Genomic DNA, 26,117 nt, shown 5'->3' on the forward strand with positions numbered 1-26,117 from the left:
AAGGAGGCCCAGGTATTTAATGGCTTTCCTCTGCCAGGTCAGACCCGAGGATCCCAGAGCTGTCTTGTTGGTGTGGATGTTCAGTGGCTTACATTCTGATTTCTCTCTATTAAGTTTGTACCCCGATACCTGGGCATACTGGTCTATAGTGTCCATTAGAGCGTTTATAGATCTTTCTGGATCTTCTGTTACAATTAGGACATTGTCCACATATGCTGCCAGTTTAAAAGACTCTCCCTCTACAGGTATCCCTCTGATGTTGGGGTTTGATCGTATCATGTTGAGTAAGGGTTCTATTGCCAGTAGGAAGAGGGCCGGAGATAGCGGACAGCCCTGTCTAGTTCCCCTGTTTAGGTCTAGCAGATCTGACGTGCACCCATTTACAACCACCCGGGCTTTTGGTTCGTTGTATAGGGCCATCACCATCCTCCTGTAGTTATGGCCTAGGCCGAATTTCTGCATGCACTGGTCTACGTATGGCCATGACAACCTGTCAAACGCTTTTTCTGCGTCTAGGGCTATCATGACCGCCGCATTGTTGCTTTTGGAAGTGTGATTGATTACGTGGCACAGTAGCCTTGTATTGTCGTGGGACATTCTGTTCTTCAGATAGCCCACTTGTGCCCGGTGTATGAGGGAGGGTAGGCACGTATTGAGTCTAGTCGCCAGGATCTTGGCATAAATTTTACAGTCCACATTAATTAGTGAGATTGGTCTGTAGTTTTTCTGGTGTTGTGTATCTTTGCCTTCTTTGGGGATCACTATGATGTTGGCTTCTGCCATCGACTGCATCATGCGTCCATTGTTTACACAGCTTGTGAACACTGACGTCATCGTTGGCAGGAGTGCGGTTTTAAGAACTGTGACGACTGTGACCGTACGATGTCGGTCACGGACCATCACCGAGTCTGCCTCCGGTGCCTGGGCCCCGACCACGACGTGGACGCCTGCGTCAATTGCCGGGCCTTGACGTATAAAGCTAGATGGGAGCGGTCCCGCAAGCTGCTTGAGCTCCGGGTGTCGGCCCGCGTCGAGAGCAGTCCCAGTCCGGCCGGAGGTCAAGGGAGCGATCGAGGGAGCGGTCGCGGAGCCGTCACGAGCGCTCCGGGAGTCGACACCATTCCTCTGGTTCCTCAGGTAGGAAGCACAAGAAGTCGGGCGTCGTCATCGTACCCCCGACTCCCCCCGACGCGGCCGGGGGTTCGGGTGGCCCCACCCCCGCAGCTCCGCGTGAGTCACCGGCGCGGCTTGCTCCATACCCTGCGGTCCCTGGGCAAGGCGCGTCGCCCGAGGAGATAGAGGCGTTCATCATGGCCATGAGGGCTCTGTCTCCTCTGACGAGTTCTGCGGCGCCTTCGGGCCCTGTGGTCCCGTCCGGGGGCCCTAGCGGTTCGGGTGCTCCAGCCCCGGCGCCGTCGGGTGCTCCGGCCCCGGTGCCGCCGACGGCTCCGACCCCGGCGCCGCAGGGGCCCTCAGGGTCGACGCCGGCTGGTCAACCGGCCTCTCCGGCGCCGATTCCATCGGGGCAACCCCTGGCGCCGCCCCCGGTCGGCGCCGGCTCCGGGCGGCGCCGCCCCCATTCCCTCTCCGACTCCGGACGCGGAGTCGAACCGGCGTCGTCCGACGCCGAGTCCGACGCCGATGGGGCCTGTGAACCCCGAGGAGCCGGTCTACATTGTTGATTCCGAATATGGTGAAGATGTAGATTACGGAGAGGAGGGGGAGGGGTCTGAGGACCCTCTGACCCGCGAGTGTCAGTACGACGTGGACTGGACGGGTGACTTGGGTGACGCCAGTGGTCTGGATGACTGCCCCAACCCTGGCTTTGTCTCGCCTCCTACCGTGGCTTCGGAGGAGGGGACAGCTTATTCAGTGGTGTTGATGAGGGCTGCCAAGGCCCTAAACCTTGTGCTCCCCGTCGCGGCCGTGAGGACTAACATCCTCACTGAGGTACTCAAACCACAGTCATGCCCACAGGAGCCACTGCTGCCGTTCAACGAGGCCTTAACTGACGTTTTTTTGGGCACGTGGTCCAGGCCCGCTTCAGGTTCGCCTGTTGATAGGAACGTGGCCGGACGCCACCGTCCGTGTTAGGACGACCCCAAGTTTCTGTCCACCCATCCCACCCCTGAGAGTCTGGTAATCCAGGCCTCAACTTCCCAAACCGCATTCCCGTCGGCCCCGCCCGACAGGGAATCAAAGAGGTACGACCAGTATGGCACAAAGGTCTTCTCGTCCCTGAGTCTGGGACTGTGGTCTTGCAACACCGCGTGCCTCTTGGGCCGCTACACCCACTCTCTGTGGGATACGGTCGCCGACCTGCTGCCTGAATGCCCGCCGGAGGTACGGGCTAAGCTCGGCAAGGCTATGATTGAAGACCGAGACGCAGCAAGATACTCCATCAGGTGTGGTCTTGATACGACCGACTCGCTGGGCAGAGCGATGTCCACGACGGTGGCGATTCGTCGCCACGCCTGGCTGAGATCCGCCAGCTTCTCGGCAGATGTCCAGAATGCATTAATGGACATGCCGTTTGATGGCAGTCGCCTGTTTGGCGACAAAGCGGACCACGCGCTGGAGCGCTTCAAGGACTCCAGGGTCACGGCCAAGTCCTTGGGTCTCTCGACCCAGCGCCAGCAAACGGGTTCGTTTCGCTCCTTTCCTGGCCAAGGAAGGGGCGGTCCCACACGTGCTGCCAGCCACGGGCCGCAACAGACTTATCAACGCGGTGGCGGCCGTGGAAACCGCCGTGGTGGCGGTCGGGGACAACGGCCAGGTCAGGCCACACCTCCCCCCGCAGCATCTGCCACTAAATCCTCCTAGTCCGTGCTTTCAGGCCCATGTGACGCCTTTGGGGGGCAGGGTTCGCCATCACCTCTCCCACTGGCGCACAATAACATCGGACAGGTGGGTGTGCAGCTCGTCCAAAGGGGCTACTCCCTCCCCTTCGAGACCACTCCTCCAGCCATGCCACCGCAGAACCACCGTGTGTCGGGGGACCTCTTGGCACTTCTGAGGGAGGAAGTTACGGCCCTCTTGGCCAAGGGGGCCATCGAGAGCGTTCCTGGGCCAGAAGTAGGACGAGGTTGCTATTCCCACTACTTTTTGGTACCCAAGAAGGACAATGGGGGCCTAAGTCCTATCTTGGACCTAAGGAACTTCAATGGCTTCATCCGGAAGGAGAAGTTCAAGATGTTGACATTGGCTCAGGTCTTGGCTGCTCTAAACCCGCAAGACTGGATGGTAGCGTTGGACTTGCAGGATGCGTATTTTCACATCCTCGTCCTGCCGGCCCACCGGCGTTACCTGCGGTTCACGGTAGGCCACAAGCACTTTCAGTTTATCGTGCTCCCCTTCGGCCTTACCAGCGCCCCACGGGTGTTCACCAAGGTGATGGCGGTGGTTGTTGAAGGCGGGCTCGCCCCAGACAGTCGTCCACCACCTTCAGATGACGGCAGACCTCCTGCACGAGCTGGGGTTCTCCATCAATGTGCCAAAATCACACCTGTGTCCCTCTCAAAAGCTCCTTTTCATCGGAGCGGTTCTCGACTCGGCGCAGTTTCGGGTCTATCCTCCGGAACGGCGAGTCCAGGATATACAGGCTTTGATTCCCATCTTTCAGCCGTTATCCCGGGTTTCGGTCAGGTTGACGCTGCGGCTGCTGGGGCTGATGGCTTCCTGCATCCTTCTGGTGCATCACGCCCGGTGGCGGATGCGGGCTCTGCAGTGGGACCTGAAGTTTCAGTGGGCCCAGCATCAGGGCAACCTGTCCGACCATGTCTTGATCTCAGAGGGCACTGCAAGACAACTGCAGTGGTTGCTTACGGACCGCGATTGGGTCAGAGGCAGATCCCTCTCCCTTCCCCAACCGGAGCACGTTGTTGTGACGGACGCGTCCCTCCAGGGCTGGGGAGGCCACTTGGGAGAGGCAGAGATCAGAGGCATCTGGTCTCCGGCGGAGTCCCGGCTCCATATAAACCTGTTGGAGCTCCGGGCGATTCGTTTGGCACTGAAAGCTTTCCTCCCCTTTGTCAACGGGAGTGTAGTGCAGGTGTTCACGGACAACACCACCGCCATGTGGTACTGCAACAAGCAGGGCAGGGCGGGGTGGGGTCGTGGACCCTTTGCCAGGAGGCTCTGCGCCTCTGGCAATGGCTGGAACGTCAGGGCGTGACTTTGACGGTTCAACACCTGGCAGGTTCTCTGAACGCCAGGGCGGACGAACTCAGCCGTCGGTGCTCGATGGATCACGAATGGCGTCTGAACTCTGACGTGGCGCAAGGCCTCTTTCTGCGATGGGGAGAGCCTTGGTTAGATCTATTCGCCACAGAAGAGAACGCGCAATGTCGTCAGTTCTGCGCGTTGGAGTTTCCAAGACGGCACTCGCACGGCGACGCCTTTCGGCGCGAGTGGAGTTGCGGTCTGTTATACGCCTTTCCGCCTATACCAATTCTGCCCAGAGTGCTGAAGAAGATCAGGCGCGACCGGCCCAAGTCATCCTTGTGGCCCCGGACTGGGCTCGAAGGTACTGGTATCCCGAGCTACTCAGCATGTCAGTCGGTCCCCCGATTCGCCTGCCCCTTCAGGAGGACCTTCTGTCGCAGCAGCAGGGGACTGTCCTCCACCCGAACCTGTCCAGCCTCCACCTCCATGCGTGGAGATTGAGCGGCGACAGTTGAGGCCATTTGACTTGCCTCCTGAAGTCTGTGATGTGATTCTGGCAGCCAGGCGTTCCTCCACGAAATCGGTATATGCCTGTCGGTGGAACAAGTTTGTGGCATGGTGCACAGCAAAGGCTGTGGATCCTCTCTCTGCCCCTCTTTCTAAAGGTTCTTCTCTTCCTTCTTTCTCTTGCCCAGCAGGGTTCTGCTCTGGGCACTATCAAGGGCTACCTTTCTGCCCTTTCGGCCTTTCTGAGGCTTCCTGATCAACCTTCTTTGTTCAAGTCCCCCATTGTAACAAGATTCTTGAAGGGCATCACACACATGTATCCACCTGTTCCGTTTGTGATGCCTCAGTGGGACTTGAACCTGGTCCTAACCTTCTTGATGTGTGCTCCCTTTGAGCCCCTTCATTCCTGTCCTCTCCGTCTCCTGGCTTTAAAGACGGCTTTACTGGTTGCCATCACCTCTGCCAGGAGAGTGAGTGAGGTCCAGGCTCTTTCTGTCAACCCTCCTTTCCTGTCCATTCATCCTGACAAGGTGGTTTTGAGAACTAGACCTTCTTTCCTGCCCAAAGTAGTCTCTGCTTTTCACATCGGGCAGTCCATCACCCTCCCTTCCTTCTTCCCGCCTCCGCATCCTTCAAAGGATGAAGAGCGGCTCCATCGTCTGGACCCAAAACGTGCGCTTTCATTTTATATGGATCGCACACGCCAGTTCCGGGTGGATGACCAACTGTTTGTTGGCTACGTGGGTGCGAAGAAGGGACGGGCGGTACATAAACGGACCATCTCTCGGTGGGTCGTTCTGTGCATCAAAGCGTGCTAGTCTTTGGCTCGGAAGGAGCCTCCTGTTGGGCTGAGGGCCCATTCCACTCGGGCCACGGCAGCTACTACTGCCCTGGGCCGGGGAGTCCCCTTGCAGGACATTTGCCAGGCGGCTACGTGAGCCTCGCTGCACACCTTTGCGAGGCACTACTGCCTGGACAGTCAAGTCCGGAGGGATGGCTTCTTTGGCCGTTCTGTTCTCCAGGACTTTCTGGTGTAGGATTGTATTGGTTCGCAGACCCACACCCGGGGTTGGTATGTCTGGGGTATCTATTCTAAGGTAAGGAATCTAATACTAACCTGTTTCTTTCAGATGAACAAGTTACTTACCTTCGGTAACGATATATCTGTAAGAAACAGTAGTTAGTATTAGATTCCTTACCGCCCCACCCATCCTCCCCGTTCTGCGAACTGATACCTAGGGTTAAGAACATCCCTTTCAGGGCCCTAGTTTCAAATGGCACCAGTGTTGGTTCTCACATGGCTCTGCGTGTTCTGGCGCGGAAAAGCTGTGTGCAAAGAACTGACGTCAGCGCGTGGAGGCGGCGTCTATATACTCCAGCGACGTCATCACGGCACACGTCGCCGACGACGGACGCGGAGCCGCAGGGGACGCCTGCAGACGACGCCTACCGACGAGCAGGGGTACTGCTACGCAAAAGTTTCCGGATCCAGACTGACGCCTGGGGATATTCTAAGGTAAGGAATCTAATACTAACTACTGTTTCTTACAGATATATCGTTACCGAAGGTAAGTAACTTGTTCTTTAAGTCTTGCGGAACCTGCTGTCGCAGTAGGTCGGTGGCGGACCCACATGACATCTGTCTCTACTGCCTGGAGGGCGAACATGACTCCCGGTCCTGTCTGGACTGTAGGGCAATGAGCCCGAAGGCCCTGAGGGAACGGCGCCAGAAGTTGTTCGAAGTTTGGCACTCGTACCCGCACCTTTCAAGATCCAGGGGTCGTTTCTGTGACCGCTCGAGGAGTCGTCACCACCACTACTCTTCCCCCTCAGATTCGGGTAAGAGAAGGCAGGAAAAGAAGTCGAAGAAGCGTTTTCGGTCTCCAACGTCCCCCTGTCGGTCCCTGGATGCGGACGAGGGGGACAGGGGCTCTGCCCCTGCGGCTCCTTTTGAGCCTGAGAGTCCTGCGGCCTATCCGCCTTACCCGGGTCCGTCGGCGACTCCCGCACAAATGCAAGAATTCCTTGCTGCCATGGACTGTTTGTTTAGGCCTTGGGCTCCCGCCGGTGCGCCTTCGGGCCCCGCGTTTCCTGTCTGGATCCTGTTGGTCCATCGACTCCTACGGCGGATCCAGCCTGGCGCCGGAGTATCCTGCGCCCCGGCTCCAGCCTCTGCGCCAAGAGGTCCCATGCGGTCGGCTCCGGCCCCCGCCCCTGGCTCTGCCGGCGGCGCCACACTGGATACCGCTGGTTCCGCCTCTGCCTCGGTTCCCGAAGGGGTTTGTCCCCGCCTCGTATCCAAATTAGGAACCGGCGCCGGCCCTGGCTGGTGCCAATTATTCGTTCGCCGGTCCCTGCCCCGCCGCCAAGGCCTATGCCTATAGCGCCGGTGGAAGAGGATGACTGGGAAGGGTCTAAGGAACCTCTTGCTTGTCAGTGTGATTCTTAGCAGGACTGGGTGGACAACTTGGAGGAGGCCGGTGGCCTCAACATCTCCTCTGATCCCGGGGTTGCCTCTCCCCCGCCCACTATGGAGGAAGGCGCCTCGTATACGGTGGTCCTTCGTCGGGCTGCTGAGGTCCTTAACCTCGATCTCCCCAGGGTGACCGTGAAGACAAATCTCCTCACTGACGTGCTCCAGCCGGCGTCCACTTCATCCGAGCTGTTGCTGCCCTTTAATGATGCCTTCAACGAAGTCTTGTTGGGCACTTGGTCACGGCCCGCCACAGGGGCCCCTGTGGATAAAAACATTGCCGGGCATCATCGCCCGGCGCCGGGTGACCCTGCTTTCTGACCACTCATCCTACACCCGAAAGTCTGGTCATTCAATCTTCTACGTCTCAGAGTACCATTACCATGGCTCCACCGGATAAGGACTCTAAGAGATTGGAGCAGTTTGGTTAACGGTTGTACTCTTCGGACAAATTAGGACTGCGGTCAGTGAATACTGCATGCCTTCTGGGCCGCTTCTCCCACGAGGTGTGGGATTCCGTTGCTGAGGTGTTGCCTTAGTGCCAGGAGGAGGTCCAGACTGTGCTGTCTCAGGCTGTGGCTGTGGCTGAGGGTAAGGACATGGCTAGATTCTCCAATCGTTGTGGCTTGGACACCGCAGACTCCCTCAGTAGGGCAATTTTCATGACCATGGCGCTTTGGCACCACACCTGGCTGAGGTCCACTGGATTCTCCCTGGACCTTCAGAGCTCGCTCATGGACATGCCTTTTGACGGCACTCGCCTGTTTGGTGATTAGTCCGACACTGCACTGGAACGTTTTAAGGACTCTCGAGCAATGGCCAAGTCCTTGGGTCTTTCCACAACGGGCCCGGCCATGTCCACGTTTCATTCCTTTCATGGCCATGCCTGGACGTTTGTTCAGTCAAAAGCCTGCGCAGAACTAGGCTCAGTGTGTCTGTGGGGGCGGAGGCCGCCGAGGTGGCTCCGGGGGCCGGCATGAGACTCAGTCCACCTCCGCCCCGCGATGTCTACCTCAAAGCCTTCCTAGTCTGAGCTTTGGGTCACACCTCACTCCAGTGGGTGGCAGGATTCGTCATCTCCTTCCCCAATGGCGGTCTATCACTTCTGACAAGTGGGTGCTGCAGCTCGTCCGGAGGGGCTACTCCCTCCCCTTCAAGTCTATCCCCCAGCCATGCCACCTCGGTTCTACCGCATGTTGGGGGATCACTTTGCGCTTTTCCAGCAGGAATTTATGGCCCTCTTGGCCAAGAGGGCCATCGAGCGCGTTCCTGGGCCACAAGTAGGACGTGGTTATTATTCCCACTACTTTCTGGTCCCCAAAAAGGACAAAAAGGGTTTGCGGCCCATTTTGAACCTCAGGGACGTCAATCACTTCCTCCGGAAGGAGAAGTTCAAGATGATGACTGTGGCTCAGATCTTGACTGCCCTCGGCCCTGGATGGTTGCGTTGCACTTGCAGGACGCATATTTTCACATCACCGTCCTGCCGCCCACCGGCATTACCTACAGTTCACGGTAGGCCAGGAGCATTTTCAGTTTACCCTGCTCCCTTTCGGCCCTACCAGCGCCCCTCGGGTGTTCACAATAGTGATGGCGGTGGTTGCAGCTCACCTGCACAGGTCAGGGGTGTCAGTCTTCCCCTACCTCGACAACTTGCTGTTGAAGGCAGACTCGGCCTAGGCAGTCGTCACCCACCTTCAGACTACGGCCGACCTCCTGCATTAGCTGGGGTTCTCCATCAATGTGCCGAAGGCGCACCTGAGCTCCTCTCAGAAGCTCCCCTTCATCAGAGCAGTCCTGGATTCGATTGCGATTTCCGGTTTATCCTCCCAAGCAGCGAGTCCGGGATATTCAGGTTATGATTCCGATCTGTCAGCCTCTATCCCGGGTTTCAGTCAGGATGACCCTCCGGCTCCTGGGCCTGATGGCCTCCTGCATCCTGCTAGTGCCACATGCTAGGTGCCATATGCGGGCTCTGCAGTGGGACCTGAAGTTCCAGTGGGCGCAGCATCAGGGCAACCTGTCCAATCATGTCCAGATCTTGGAGGGCACTGCACTACACTTGCAGTGGTGGCTCACGAATCGCGATTGGGTCAATTGCAGATCCCTCTCCCTTCCCCAACCGGAGCACACAGTGTTGACGGATGCGTCCCTCCTGGGATGGGGAGGCCACTTGGGAGAGGCGGAGATCAGAGGCCTCTGGTCTCCAGCGGAGTCCCGGCTCCAAATCAACCTTTTGGAACTACGGGTGATCCGACTTGCACTGAAGGCATTCCTTCCCTCTGTCCGGGGAAGTGTAGTGCAGGGGTTCACGGACAACACCACCGCCATGTGATATTGCACCAAACAGGGCGGGGTGGGTCTTGGACCCTGTCTCAGGAGGCTCTGCACCTCTAGACATGGCTGGAACATCAGGGCATTACCTTGGTGGTTGAACACCTGGCAGGTTTTCTGAAGGCCAGAGTGGACAAACTCAGCCGCCGGTGCTTGATGGATCATGAATGGTGTCTGAACTCGGATGTGGCGCAAAGTCTCTTTCTGAGTGGGGAGAGCCTTGGTTAGATCTATTGGCCACTGAAGAGAATGAGCAATGTCATCAATTCTGTGCACTGGAATTTCAAAGGCGGCACTCGCTCATTATTCAGAAAACCTCAGAAATATCGCTTCGGACAATACAGGCATGGGCCTACAACCTCTCAGGCCGGCCGCTAGATAGAGTCAAAACCATTACAGAGCAAAGTAACATAGTTCAGCATCTCCAGGTCCGGAGCCACAGCAAATCGATAAAACAGGATTGACATGGAAGCATGTCCACTAAATATCAGGATATAAGAGGATTCCATTTTCTACTAAGGGAAGAAGGATCCGTGGACATGCAATCAAGCAAAATGTATTTAGAGCCATTCACGGAATAGGATATTCGCCTTCTATACAAGCGTGAATTCAAGGTTGCCTCAAAAACATGCGAATCAGAAGATGTCAGTTTACAATCACTACGCGCTAACTCGATGCCTACCCGTATGGTCAACAAGCATTATAAAAGGGACGCAAACGCACATAGCAAAATCCCAGCCCCAAAAAAGAACAAGACCGGACCCCCCCATCCAAGCAAAAATGAGAAGAAACAAGAAAGAAAGAATGAAGATAAGGAAAAAGAGTAAGGGCCATAGAACAAAAGAGAAATGAAACAGACCCCATCCCCCAACCCCCACCCTGCATACCAGCAGAAGGCTACGCCCCCCCCCCCCTATAGGCATGCCTGTCGCCCCGCCCACGAAAACCCCAGTTACGAAAAAAAGGGGAGGAGGACCCTTGCACCCGTCCCCTGTCCCACCCCCCCCCCATCTCACCGCATCCCAGGAGAGAATGTAAGCTCCCCGAAAAGGAAGCAGCTATCATCATGTGTCCGTCTCACACCCCCACAATCACAGTAATAAGCAAAGTCTCGCGTCATCACCAGAGTCAACAGGCCTGGAAAACAATTATGCGATGCTCATCCCTGGCCAGGCCGAGCAAGAATAAACAAACATTCCAGCCCAGCAATTCCACAGGCAGGCGATCTCGATGACCAAAACTTCTTCTTAGGAGCCACCCAGGGGCCCAGCGGCGGCAGACGATCTGTGACAAAATCGCTTCGCCAGTAACCACTGTCCAATAGTGAAAGGGCCCGGCAGTGCTCTTTGGTTGCAAGCACATCTGTCAGAAATCCCAAATGAATGTCGGTCGTGCAAATCCGGTTGGCAGGCTCACTGTTCTTGAAATCCAGCACTTTACGCCCAGGGGAGTCCATGGTGACAAATAACTGAACATCGACAAGCGCCCGACCTTTCATACTCCCATCTGTGCCTCCAGGTCCAATATCAGGAACAATAGACACTAGCGAGTCGTGGAGGGCCAACAATATACGGCCCATGGAGGAATGAAAATCATGGATAGCCAAAAGGACATCTCCCAGTGTGTACTCCCTTTCTCCGACGTTGTCGGCTGCAATGTTCCTCGCCCCTGGGGACCCCCCAGGCAAGACAGTAAACATCGTATCAGGCATCCTGGGTATCAGTATCACCAGGTAGTCTGTGTTGGGGTTGGAGTGAGATTATTGAGGACCATCAGAAATACAGCTTCACCAACCTCTAACCCGCCATGCCCGGGGGAGATCCATAATCCGACGCCAGCCGCTGCCGGCGACTGTCTCACTGAGGGCCAGGTTACCCCAGGCATCCCACCGAAGAAGACCAATGCGGGCGGCAAGACTGTCGTCTGGTCTCGGGACCTCCGGCGTAGAGAAAAGCAGCCAGATGCGTGCCGCGAGGTTCCGAGCACTTGCACCGCTCTCCGTTCGCGTCTGCCAGCAAAAACACACAAGCCGTGACCTCCGGGGGGGCCCACCGGTCATCTCCACTCGGCCGCGGCCGCTGTTATTCAATTCCACCCCGGCCACATCACAGCTCGAGGTCCCGGCTCACAGCCGTCACAGGCCACAATCTTTGCAACGATGTTTCTCGGCCATCTGAGGAGATCACGAGCTCTGAGTTGCACGGTCGGGCATCACGCTACTTCAGCCGCGTGGGGGTATGGTGTGGACTCAGGATCGATTGCAGGATGTCAGGGAGGGAGAGCGCGAGCGGCGGAGCCGGGCTTCTAAGCTGCCATTTTGGATGCCGTCTTGGCTCCTCCTCGAGCTGCAGTCTTTTGTACACCTTTACGCCTATACCACTTCTGCCCAGAGTGCTGATGAAGATCAGGCGCAACCGGGCCCAAGTTGTGGCTCCGGATTGGGCACTAAGACAATGGTATCCCAAGCTACTCAACATGGCGACCGATCCCCCCCGATCTGACTGCCTCTTCGGGAGGATCTTCTGTCGCAGCGGCAGGGGACTGTCCTCTACCCGAACCTGCACAGCCTCCACCTACATGTGTGGAGATTGAGCAGCAACAGTTGACACCTTTCTATCTTCCTCCTGAAGTCAGTGATGTCATTCTGGTAGCCAGGCGTATCTCCACGAAAACGGTGTACGCCTGCATGTGGAACAAGTTTGTGTCATGGTGCACCGCCAAGTCTGTGGATCCCCTTTCTACCCCTCTTTCCGAAGTTCTTCGGTTTCTTCTTTCCTTGGCCCAGCAGGGCTCTATTAAGTGTTATCTTCTGCCTTTCTGCGGCTTCCTGATCAGCCTTCTCTTTTTAAGTCCCTGGTTGTTAACTGTTTCCTGAAAGGCATTACGCACACTTTTCCTCCTGTGCCGTTCATAATGCCTCAATGGGACTTGAACCTTGTCTTGACATCTGTTGTGTGCGCCTTTTGAACCTCTTCATAACTGTCCTTTGCATCTTCTTACTCTAGAGACGGCTTTCCTGGTAGCCATCACCACTTCCAGAAGAGTGAGTGAGCTCCAGGCCCTCTCTTCAAAACCTTTCCTTTCTGTTCATCCGGACAACGTGGTTTTACGGACCCGTCCTTCCTTCTTGCCAAAGGTTTTTATGCTCTTCCACATCGGGCAGACCATCACCTTGCCCACCTTCTTTCCGCCTCCGCATCGTTCGAAAGAGGAGGAGAGGCTCCACTGTCTGGACCCAAAACTTGCGCTCTCATTTTATCTGACGCGCACTCAGCAGTTCCGGGCGGATGACCAGCTCTATGTTGGCTACATGGGTGCCAAAAAAGGTCGGGCCAGGCACAAACGGACCATCTCTCTGTAGGTCGTTCTCTGCATCAAAGCCTGTTACTCGTTGCCTAAGAAGTGTGGGGCTGCGTGTCCATTCCGCCAGGGCAACGACACTCACTACTGCCTTATGACGCAGCGTTCCCTTGCAGGACATTTGTCATGCAGCTACGTGGGCTTCGCTGCACACGTTTACCAAGCATTACTGCCTGGACAGTTAAGTCCGGAGAGATGGCTTCTTTGGCCGTTCTGTTCTCCGTGACTGTCTGGTGTAATCCTGTTCGCAGACCCTCCACCGGGGTTGGTATTGCTAGGGTATTTATTCTAAGGTAAAGAATCTATCACTAACGTGTCTCTTTCAGATGCTTAAGTTACTACTTGTTTAACGAGATATCTGTAAGAGACATTAGTTAGTGATAGATTCCTTACCTCCCCACCCATCCCCCATCTTCTGCGAACTGATTACTAGGATTAAGTTCATCCCTTTCAGGGTCCGTACCACCCCACCCATCCTCCCCGTTCTGCAAACTGATTACTAGGGTTAAGTTCATCCCTTTCAGGGCCCTAGTTTCAATGCACCAGTGGTCAGTATCTTGCATGGCTCTGCGTTCCTGGTGCTGAAAGTCGTGTTTAGAACTGACGCCAGCATGCTTGGGTGACGCCTAAGTAGCCTCCGTGATGTCATCTCGACGCATACGACGCCAGCGAAGGACGCGGAACCGCAGGACACCACCTACTGACTAGTAGGGGTACTGCTAAGCAAAACTTTCCGGTCCAATCTGAAGCCTGGGGATATTCTAAGGTAAGGTAAACTAATGTCTCTTACAGATATATCGTTACGCAAGTAGTAACTTGTGCATTTTTGTTGTTTTTTGCAAATAGTCTGACTTTCATCTTCAGAGTAATTTTGGTCTCTGCCTTCTCCAACACAGTCCTTTTCGCTACTTTAGTGGGGTGCAGCTTTCATCAAATTCACCTGGTGCATGGATGGCCTTTGCATTGGATAATGTTTAGGCTATGCTTCCCGGTGAGTGGGTCATGTCTGTTTTATTATGTGATGTGTTCCTTACCTTCACTTAGGAATTTGTTCCAAGGAAATATACCCATTCTTCCTAGAGTAGTTACGCTGGCAATTCCAGGTGTCTGATTTGTGTTCTTCGAATACCTACAATCTTGGGTTCCGCCATTTTTAAAGGTGAAATTTATTCTTATGTTCAATTTGGAACATGGCTTTCCCGTGAGCTCTGCTTCTTACATTTTCTGAGATGCAGTGTCTGAATATTTACCTTAGGGCTGTTTATGACCATGTCTTCCATGGTTAAAAAAAATCTGTTTTATCAGAAGAAAAGGTTTATTTTTTATCCTTCTCTTCTTTAAGAACACCTTGGATATTTCCATACTCCTTGACTTTGATACTGTTGATAGTCATAAATTTTCTGTCAGGAGGTTGGATCGTCTCTGTCTTCTTGGGGACATTGCTCTTTCTCTATTAAGCATTTGTTATTTTCTGTACATTACAGCCCTATAAGGGATCATAGTGTGAACTTATGATCTGGTGCTTCGTGTGTCCCTATAGAACTCAATATGTGTATTTGAGTGCTTGTCTGCCTTACAGTCAGATTGGATTTTAGCTGAAATGCCTTGTGGACAATTACTACTACTGGGTTCCCTTTTTGGATATTTTCCAGGGTTTTAGTTTATTTTTTGTTCAGCTTCACCTTCTAGGCCAAGTGTGGTCGCAAGTGCTTGCTGTTGCTTGTGTTTGCTGTGGATTTTCTTTAGGTAATACCAGACTGTTAAAATAATATTAACGGGGAGCATACTGTTAATACTAAGTCACCCAAGGTTTCTTTGAGGGTGTGATATCTCTCTTGATATTTTATTGTATGGTTCCATTTATCCATGTGCATACACAGAGATTACATAAGTGTGTTTCATATGTGTTTACACATGCTTATAGTTCTGCTCTATAGTAATAAAGAAATTGCATTCTTTAAAAAAAAAAAAATATATATATATATATATATATATATATATATTCACTGAAAAAACCATAGGTTATAGACCATATATAGTTAGGGATAAGCATTTACAAAACCTTAATTTACTCGCACAAAACCATTGAAATTCACATATATAGTTAGTTGCACTAACTATATATCGCGCACCCGCAATCCACTGATGATGATGTCACATATTACATCATTCATGACATGGTCAGTGACATCACTGATGACATCACTGATGACATCTCAAATTACTTCACTGATGACATCACTGATTATATCATTCATGTGATAATACGATGAACCTCTTCCGACTCTAATATAACCTTAGATACACTCAGTGTAAACAGACACTCACAGACTGTCACTCATCCATGGAGTTACTCACACACCTAGTCAGTCATGCAAAGAATCAATCACACCACCATGTCCTCAACTATACAGTTATACACACCTTACGTATTCAAACATATACTAACACATATTTACTCTCTTATACAATCCATGATACAAGTTCACAATGATCCATACAGCCACTCACACATTCACTGGCTCTTATGCACAGTTATTTATATATGTCAACTCTCACATGTACTATGTACTTACTTTGAAATGTAGCACTGAGATATCCATTCACTCACCAATACACTCATGCAGACAGTCAACCGCCCATACAGCTGTTTCCACATGCACTTTTGAACCCATACATCTAGTGAATCAACTGCTCATACATCTATGCACAGAGTCACACACCTCCCAGCCACCCACACACACACTCAGTCTCCCATACAAATACTTGGGCAACCAATCAATAACCCATATAGTTACTCATATAGCTACTGATCAACACATGCAGCAGTTTACAGAACAACAGACATAATGATGCACAAATTAAGACAGTTTAGTCACTAACCCATGCACTCAGTGAGACACATTTAATCACTCTCATACAGTCAGTCATGCACCTACTAAATCCTTCATCCAGACACTTATACATCCACTCATTCTTCAATATGTAAGACATATTTTAACTTTACAGAAACATACTGTCACTGGGTGTTGTCATCAGTGATGTCATCAGTGATGCCATTTGAGATGTCATCAGTGATGTCATCAGTGATGTCACTGACCATGTCATGAATGATGTAATATGTGACATCATCAGCAGTGGATTGCGGGTGCGCGATATATAGTTAGTGCAACTAACTATATATGCGAATTTCAATGGTTTTGTGCGAGTAAATTAAGGTTTTGTAAATGCTAATCCCTAACTATATATGGTCTATAACCTATGGTTTTTTCAGTGAATTTCAATGTTTTTTTAATAGCAAATATCAAAAGCTGTAAAATGTCAAGTACGTGGTAGGTAAAAACATTTTTGTATTTATGCACGCTGATGTGCTTTGAACGCTGCCCCCCCCCCCACCCCCCTCCTCTTTTCTTTTAGGAGTATTCTCTCTTTGCAGATAGTGAAGGGTAGGTAACACAGGCCTTTGCCCCCGTTGTAATCCGTTGTGCCTGCTTCCCTCTCCATTTGATTGATTGTTATCCTAGCATTTATTGTTTTGGAATTGGTTCTCTTTGGTTCATTCTCTATTTACAAACAAGCACAGAGTCGCAATACTCTGTTTAGTCTTTGCAGATAGTGAAAAATCGTTAAAAAAACAAAAGGAATCAAGCAAAATCAGTAGGCCACTAATGGGATCTCTTTTTGACCTCGCTAAAATAGAAACATTATGAACAACCCCTCATGACAAATACGAAACTAGTGAGAGGAACTGAGCTCGACACCATGATGGCTGCAAAACAGCTCGGCTCCGCCGCCCACCCCACCCAAAATAACGACAAACACTATGCAAATATTATAAATATATACAACACACCAGCAAAGTAACAGGCTAAAACGTTTTATTAAATAACTATTTACATGGCAGTCTGCTGCAACATCGATCCAAACAAGCCTTTGTATTTTGGGCTCAAAATAAACCATCAATAGTAAGATTTTTATAGGTGAGTGTAGGTTCATGGTTTTCCATCCACAGACTAAAAGCCTGGAGTGGGAGTGAAAGAACAATAACTAGGTAAGAAGGAAGGCAGAGGTTGTGGGAAGGACTCTGGATATGGTATGTTGCTTGGTCCCTGAGATGCTTCGATGTCACTGCCTTGCACAAATGGCATAAGTCCTGGATGTTGGGTGCCATAGTTAAGGGTTCCGAGCAACGCTTGTAACACTGTCTGAAGCTTATTTGCACCTGATACAGCTTCACTATTCTCAAAGTAAATGGGGGCTGTTTGTGGACCTGACTGCATTGGAAAACAATGTGATGCGGTGCCTCCCTGAACCACTTGACGGAGGCCCCCGAGATAATTGCGCCTGCTCCACACCTTGTCCCACAATCCGTTTGACCTGAAGACACGTCCTGCGGTGCCCTGGTCCGACCATCACATATACTTGCGCCAGGAGACGGCGTGGGGTGCAGTAGAAGGGAGAGGCGGCGTGAACGAGCCTCCCCCAGGTGGAGGTTTCTCAGCTACACCCCAGCGCTTCACTCGACCAGCTGACTTGCGCCCGCTCTTGCGACACAGTGCCTCGCTCAGCCAGCTGAATTGCGCCTGCTCTTGCTATTACAACGTCTCACCCGCCATCCAACGGAATTGCACCCAATCTTGCGGTACAGTGACAGGCGGCTGCTATGGAGCTCACGAAATGGCGGTCGGCTCCACAGACTTGGGCCTGGCCTGCAAAGATGGCTCTGGGCAACCGTGGAACTCGGACGCTTGACTGCTAGGGCATGGGCCCCATTCCCAAAAGAGTCCCCTCAGCCTTGAAGATTCTACAACAGTCACCGGGACCCCCGACTCCCGTAGACTTCCGGTGGGGAGCGACTGCCATGATTGCTCGCGGAATGGCCACAACGTAGCCACAAGATGGTGGTGCTCTCATGTTGACGCCAGCTTCAGTCTGAAACATCCAGAAACACTGTAGACTACCAATTCGATCAGTTCCGGTGGAGCCCCAACGTGACCCAGTAGAGAAGAACTTGCCCTCCCCTCTTTGACTGATGGTTCTTGTTGCTTGTCCCTTCTCTTGTCATTTAACAGAACTTTTTGGACTGCTGAAAGGGGTTGTGTTCCGACCGCTGGTTGGTGGAGACATTTTGACTATATTCTGGACCTGCGTTGTCGCGTAATGCGTCATATGACGCGCCGCGTTAACGCACCCGGAAGTGCTCCGGTGCGCAAGGCGCAGCTTCCCGGAAACGATCCAGAGCGCGGCGCAGCGCGTAACATAAGCATAACAGGTCATGTGACTTGTTAATAAAACTTTTCATTGGTTCATTTTACGTTTGTTATTCTAATGATGAAAGGCTTGGTCAAATGACCTAAAAATAACGCTTTTCATTGCTTTCGAACATTTTTTTCCCCAAATGATGAAAGCCCCACCTTTTTTTTTTTCTCACTCTGACTTGTAAAGCAAAGGACCCAGATGCATTTACAGTTTATCACTAACAATGTTCCAGGCTTATGTATTTTCCCGGGAAATTTACAACTGTCCTGCAAGTAAAATATTCCTTTTTCGAGAAAAAGGGCGTTTCTTTGTCCCATGAGGGAGCCGTTGAGCAAAAGAGGCTCGGCCTGCTGTCTTAGTCGCTGATAGGCATGAATATCAGATTCTTATCGATCACTTTGTTGCAGGAGTAGAAAACACAACAGCCCTTGACCATTTATCTTTACTGCGTTCCTGCGTATTATACCTTTTAACCGTCATGTAATTGGACTGCTTTATTTCACTTGCCTTTTACTGATTCGAAAACAGTGGCTATTATTCAAAACTTTACCAATGTAAGTACTACTACCATGTTTTGTTTTAAAAACCTTTATTGTGAAAATGACAGTAGCCGTTTTTCGGAGCAGCATTGTAGGATGCCAAAACCAGTGCGGCAAGTAAAGGACATCACCTGGGTGCCGTCCAGATCTCAGCGCGCTGTGCTGCCTTCGGACTATTCGCACAACAGACCGCTACTGACCATTGTTGCTTCTGTTTAAAAAACATTTTTTAACGTGTTTACTGTTTTTGGTGCGTTGTATATATTTATAAGTTATTAAAGTGTTATAATCCTACTACTTTGTTGGAGTGCTATATATTTTTAATGTGACACATAATTGTGAAGACTTTGATGTACAAAAAGGCATCCCTGGAATCTTCCGCTTCAGGCTCGGTCCCACACACCCTCACAGTGAGAATCCCCTCCCCAATCACAATACAGGATCGTTATCAGATAGTAGGAACGCGTGTGGTGTGACGGATCTCATCGGGTGGGGGCCTTGATCTACTGTAACTCCTTTGAAGAGGGGTGATTCTTTACAGTTGAGGCCATAAACTACATCCGCAGGGCTAGGTGATAGCCTGGGACCGGCCAGGACAATCAGACACAAAGGAAGAGGGATGTCAGAGGGTGCGGTAGTGAATAGGGTGAAAGGGAGGTGTCGGGCGGGCACAGGGTGTGATTCTCAGGGAAGAGCAGCGCAGGTGGGGGGAGGTTTATGGCTCATGCATAAGACAGAGAGCGGGGGTGACCAGTGCGTGGGGGAGATGCTTGCGAGGGTGGGGAGCCATGCTGAGGATCGGCGGCGTGCAGAGAGTGGGTCTGGTCAAGGCATCTAAAATGGCTGCCGTGCACGACAAAAGTGTGGCATTGCAAAAAAAGCAAGATGGCGCAGACAATGTTTATCAATACGAATTAATTTATAACAATTATTTTTAACAATATATTTACTCGCAGTGTCAAAATGGCGGTCAACACTTCCTGATTTCCTTCGAATCGAACGTTAACAGACGTCACGATCGGCGGCGTGCAGAGAGTGGGTCTGGTCAAGGCATCTAAAATGGCTGCCGTGCACGACAAAGGTGTGCCTTTGGAAAAAAAGCAAGATGGCGCAGACAATGTTTATCAATACGGATTAATTTATAACAATTGTTTTTAACAATATATTTACTTGCAGTGTCAAAATGGCGGTCAACACTTCCTGATTTCCTTCGAATCGAACGTTAACAGACGTCACGCAGCAAAAAAAAAAAAACCGCTCACGCGCAGCCGCTGGAAGACATGTATCAATATATATGAGCATCCTCAGCCACCCTCAGAAAACATAGGGGGTCAGGATACGTCTCCCGTACCCCCTTATACCCATTTCTCACATTGTTTTTCCTCCATCTTGGAATTTAATTAAACCGAAACACAAAATGGCGAATTCCCGTTTCGCTACCGGTTCGCGAACCGGAAAGCGCTTCTACCGCGAAAAATCAAATTTTTTTTGTTTGCCCCACGGGACCCTTTAATAACTCCAACATCATTCCTAGGGGGTCAAGAGGGGTCTACCTTGACCCCTTTCATTAAATTCCCCCTTCGTTTTTCTCCTCCTCTTGTCTCTCGATCCTACCGAGAGACAAGATGGCGGCCGTTCCGGACTGTTTAGAATGTTGACAGACACCGGAGAGCCAATCAGGTTAGCTTCGCAAAGTTCCGTAACGCGAAAAGTACGCGAACCGGATCGCTACCCGGGACGCTGTCACAGATATATCTGTTTATTAAAACGTTAATTTCTCAAAATCCACTGGAGCACATATATTGAGACCCAGCAAAGGCACATCGGGCTAACAGTCCCTACAATTTTGCCAAGTTTCGTGCAAATCCATTCAGCCGTTCGAGCTAAAAGTGAGGCCAAACGCCCTATGGAAAAATGAATGGGAAAAACGCGTTTTGGGACCCCCCTTTTTTCTCGGCCCCCCTTGACGAAACCCCCCTAAATTTTCAGGGGCTGCTCAGAAACAAAATGTGCCATTTTCCTGAAAATTTCAGCCGATTCCGTCCACAAACGCCAAAGTTATTAGACATAGAATTTTCAAAAGTCCCATAGAGAAAAAATCCTAACTATAAATACCTACTGGCGACCGCCAGTAGGTAATATATATACATATATATATATATATATATATATATATATATATATATATATATATATAGAGAGAGAGATGCAATTGCTTCTCTCTTCGCTGTACTTGTTTCGGAGGGATCTATATGTATGCTTTGAACCTCTATATATAAATCTGGGTACCATTGATCAATATTTATAACAGATACATATCTGTTTAATTGCCATCTTTTCACCTTTATGGGCACTATGCATTGTGTGAACCTATAGGTGGTTGTTTTCTTTAAAAAAGGGGGGCGGGGTTCTTTGTTTTAGAGATACACTAGGGTGTTCATCTGTCTTGATAACTTGAATTGATATTCCCGACCTTGCAATGAATGGTTTTATTCATCTTGGTTTTAATGGGAATGGATTTTAGAAGCCTTTCGTTTTTGGGATTATCAGAACAGATTTCCTGCAGGTAATTCTTACTGGTCTTGAGAATGCGAGTTTATGGCGTTCCCTTTGCCTTTTTAGTCCAAGGACTCATTTACCATTCGGGGGTTAAATTATATTGTCTGATTTTTGACAAGGTATTATCCTGTTACCCTTGAGGCTTTGGTTTTCCTGTGCCTGCGGGGTTGTTTCTTATTTACATTGTCGATGGTCATTGCCTCGGTTTTTTGGAGAGTCATGCTCTTTCTCCTTTAATTCCTATGTAAGCCTGGTCAATGGTTAATTTTGACCAGCTGGATTTCTTTAATAGCTTTTGTTGGATTACTTCGAAGACCCACTTCTAGGTGGGTATAGCTTTGGTATTTCATTCTAAAGTTAAGGAATCTGCAGATCGATGTATCTATCAGATGAACAGTAATGTATTATCTGAGAGAGACACAGTCTAACCATAGATTCCTTAACAGCCCCCCCCCCCTCTGTTAACAATTTGATCTGTAAGGGTTATATGCATTTTCACTACTGGCTTTATATACCAGTGATTTCTGTTTCACTTAACTGTGTAATTCAACAGACCATTTGGTCTTACTACTTAAATCTTGACTTGGGATTACCATACCTTTCATCCATTTGCTTCATCAGAACATTGGGTCTTTTCTTATGGGGTTGGTCTGGGTATTGTCATACCATTTATTTACATTTAATTATGTTTTAAAGATACATTGATCATTTTTGACACACTGTTTCCACAGCCAGTTTCTAAAATGGCATATACCAAAAACTCTTTTGTAAAAAATAGGGCCATAATTGAGTTAAGGTGTGCCTTTGTAAGGGATTTTAAAAGGTTTTAGCACCAGTAGTAATAAGCCAACTACATTCATATAGTGCAATAAATATTATCTTGGATAATCACAAAGAAGGCTTTTGTGCCACCTACAGCACAGAATTCAGTGCCATAGCAGTTATGAACTATGACTTTTTATAGCAGACAAGAGCGGTGGTGGGTGTCCCGATCTTATTGTACCAGTGTCAGAATCAATCCACACGATGAACCATAATATCATTCACAACAAACTGAATGACTTCAGATGTCAGCCCTTACATGACTGTAATCTCCCCTGCATATTTTCTGGAGGAAGATCACAGTGAATATGCTTAGCAAACTATACATTCAGCTAGAGTCCTTTTGATAGTTGAATCTTCCAGTAGGATGTACTAAGCTCTGCTCTTTAATATCTTCCTAGTCCCCCTAGTGAGGCTGTTTGACTGCAAATATCCTGTGTTGCCTCTATGTTAATGAATTTAATCTCATCAACTTTAAAATCAGTTCAACTAGCTACAAAGATATGTCTAGTTTAGGTACCTTTCTGTTCGACATTTATAGCTAGACACGCAATAAATAAAGAAAATGAAACCCAACAAAATGAAGATCATGTTGGTGTTAGCACACCTGACTATCTGGTCTGAAGAAATCACTCTTCTCTAGGTCTTCGCACCCTGCACCTTCCCTAAAAATACATTTCATGATATGGATAGAAAGGAATAGTCAATCATAGAACACATTTCCAAGATTTTATGCATATGTGTGTACCATCTACAACTTTTGAAGAAAATCCTTGGCTATCTGCTATTTCCATAAAAAATCCAGTCCAACCTAGAAGCTGAAATATCCCATTCTTGCTTCCCTAATGGTGCCTAACTGGTGGCGAATAATAATAACCTGCTGGTCAGACTTCAATGTCTGCAAAATGCACCAGCCTCAACGTTACTGTACCTAAAGTAAAGAGGTACCTAATTTAAAGATAACCTGTTACTCCAGAAAGGCACTCTATATTCTAGTTTCCAGTTGGTGAGCGCACTTAAAGTAAGTTGCTCCACTTTGGGCACCACTCAGTTGCAAAAGGACCCTATTTTTTTTTTTTTTAATCTCTGAGGTCAACCAGCAAATTCATGGAGTGCATCCCTAAATCTAAATGTTTGAGATGTTGTGGAAATGCAAAGAGAAACCGCAAAACCTCCTGGAATTCAAAAGTAAGATGAAAACCAACCCTAATCAGATTTGCAGTTGAATTCCTGATATTGATGTTTTACCAATCCTTTTCTTAATCCTCTACCTTTAAAGCTCACATAACATATAATATAATTTACTTCCATGTGAAACTGTTTTGTGAGTAGCCAAAACATTGGTTATAACAAAACTATTTAGGTGATGAATAGTACATTTTTTGTATTTTTAACCTGTTTATAACAAAAACATGTAGCCTGTTCGTTCTCAGCAAGACCTGTTTGTTTACACTTTCGATTCACTAATATTTTAATAATATTTCACTTCTCTTAGTCTATACATAAACCATTTTTTTAGTATATTGATTTGCACGTGGCACTGAGTAGTTTGTCATTTTTTTTCTGCGTGACTGGCTATATCCTTGAACCCATGAACTGCCTAAGAGTGGCGTGCAATGTACATTTCTAAAACGTCATCCAATTTTCTTTCAGCATAATTGCTAAGAATTGTTAATAGTCTATCTTCAGGTGTTATGGTTGCAATTGTACCACGTAATTTGATGATTAGATACAAGACTGCGTATAATTGGTTTCCCAAAAGCCACCTGTTTGTTACCATGTGAATGCATTTGTGGTGAATATTTAGCTATATTTAAATAAACTAAACTAAATTCATTACATTTAGCACCTCCTGCACCATCTGAAGAAATGGATAAACACCGTCGTCGATTTAACATGAGGATGCTTGTGCCTGGACGACCAGTAAAAGATACAGTAGCTCCTCCACCAGTGCCTGTGGAAAGGCCAACATATAAAGAAAAATTCATCCCACCGGAACTCAGTATGTGGGACTATTTTCTGGCAAAGGTAGGTAATTCTTAACTCAATATAGCAAAGTCACTGATTGCCGGTTGTTTCAAAATTAACACTGGCCTTTGTAAAAAAGCTGAAATAACTGCCACATTAAAATGAATACACAGGTTTCCTTGCTTGCCATCCTACCTTTGCATATTGATGCTAGCTCATTTTTTACAAAAATAGATTTGCCTTTGAAATTTGTTTGCTGATCACTTTGGTGCTCCTTTAATTTCTCACCCACTCCTCCTAAAGAACAACCAAAGTGTTACAAATTAAAATGATTCTACTGAAAGATATAAAAGCACAGAGGTTTCTTAACAGGCTTTAGAACTGGCATATTGTAATAGATTAGGCTACTGTACTCAAATAAAAAAAAAAAGAGTAACATAACATATATTTGTAAAGCGCATGTTGACACAGAAGGGTATCTTGGCGCTGAATACCAGATGTTTATTGTTACCCAAGTCAATGGTACTCATTTTATCGACCTCTGTAAGATGAATGGCTGAGTGGGCCTGCCGGGATTTGAACTTGTGACCATGAGGTCAAACACAGCACCACACCCCCCAATTGTGAACACATTGGTCCACTAAGCCACCAGACCCAGCTAATGAGAGTACATGCTGATCATGTCTCATTGAAGCACTGACTGGTATGTGGGGCACCAGACAAGCCAGCTTCCTCTCACCTTTGTTGTTTGCCCTGGCCATGGAGCAATTAGCCTTTCTTCTTATAGCAAAGGGCTCGAATTGGGGTATTAGGTATACCACTGACTATTAGGTATTCCCTTACATCATAATGTGCGGATTACCTCCTGGCATATCTACGAGATGCATATCCCAACTTGGAGGGAATTGAAGGCACCTGACAGACAGTGGTGAACTCCCAGTCCACAAATTGCGAGATTGCTGCTCACATTTCTCCTGAGGCGGAAGCCGGGAGTCACTTGAGCAGATAGCGCTTTTTAAATATTTTATCTTGTTCCTGTTTGTTGCTCCTTTGTGTCCGTTCCCCCCCCCCCCTCCCTGTCACTTAGCGCTCACGGATTTTATCGTGACGCTCTGCTTACTATCACAATCGGCTGTGGCACGGACCTTCTAGCACCTTGCACTTTGTCCCGCCGATGATCATTTTTAAATCCTCTTACTCAGGCATCCCGGGCGGCTCTCGGCCGATTGAATGGCTGAGGCTCCGGGGCTGTGCAAATCGGCGGCGGCCATCTTACGTTCGGCACTCTTGGATCGGCGCTCTAGTCGCCAGTACTTAAACAACTAATCATGGCTCCACGCAGCGGAAGCGATCAGCGGTCACGCCGCATTCGCGCCGAAGTCGAGCCACAGTCCAGCCCGTCTGCGCCCGTCAGCGACAAGGAGGCGCCAGGGCCCAGGCATGCTGCCCCCTTGCCTCCCTATACCCCAGGTGAACCCCTATACTCTTTTTCTGTTCTGCGAGCGCTTAAACCACCTAAACTGCCCTGCCATTACACCTTTGCCCCTGAAACGTTTGCAACCACTTTAGTCTGCGGATGTAATGACACCACTACCCAGCGTAAAGCCTCTGATACGGCAATTTTTTTGCCGTCCTCCCTATATGCCACCCCATTCGTCCACCACTGTTCATACGGGTTTCCTTATTAATTCCCGCTCGCTGGTCAAAAATAACATCTCCTTTAGGGATTTTATTTCACAGAGAAAACCCTCCTGGGCTTTTAATACTGAAACATGGGCCACAGACTCGTCTGAACCTGACCTGTTAAATGCCATCCCTGAAGGGTACTCTCTGGCCTGAATGGACAGAGTGGGTCGAGTGGGAGGAGGCTTGGGGATACTGTACCATAACTCCATAAAATGTCGGACTGTCCATCTGCCCTCCTCGCTCGAACATCTTCAGGCGATGCATTTCACTCTGAATCCCTCCCCCACGATCTCATTTACTGGGATACTGATCTATAGACCTCTTGGCCTTAGGTCTGCTTTTAGCTTAGAACTTCTTAAGATTATTGAGCCCTATATTGACAGACCTAGTCTAACTATTTTAGGAGATCTTAATTTCCATTTGGAAAATCATAATTCCCCTGACAC

General features: G+C 49.4%; 1 protein-coding gene across 2 annotated transcripts in view; it reads left to right on the top strand.

Annotated features, from left to right (window-relative positions):
• DMXL2 (Dmx like 2) overlaps nt 1-26,117 on the top strand; it is a 2,078,996-nt gene that overhangs the window by 1,208,265 nt on the left and 844,614 nt on the right. For both annotated transcript variants that reach the window (XM_086958287.1, XM_086958289.1), the window contains exon 29: nt 23,864-24,045. In XM_086958287.1, coding sequence (XP_086814413.1) covers nt 23,864-24,045 — 182 coding nt within the window. The remainder of the gene's footprint in view (nt 1-23,863; nt 24,046-26,117) is intronic.

The sequence above is a fragment of the Lissotriton vulgaris genome, chromosome 2_1 (assembly GCF_964263255.1).
Source record: "Lissotriton vulgaris chromosome 2_1, aLisVul1.2, whole genome shotgun sequence".
NCBI classification, from domain to species: domain Eukaryota; kingdom Metazoa; phylum Chordata; class Amphibia; order Caudata; family Salamandridae; genus Lissotriton; species Lissotriton vulgaris.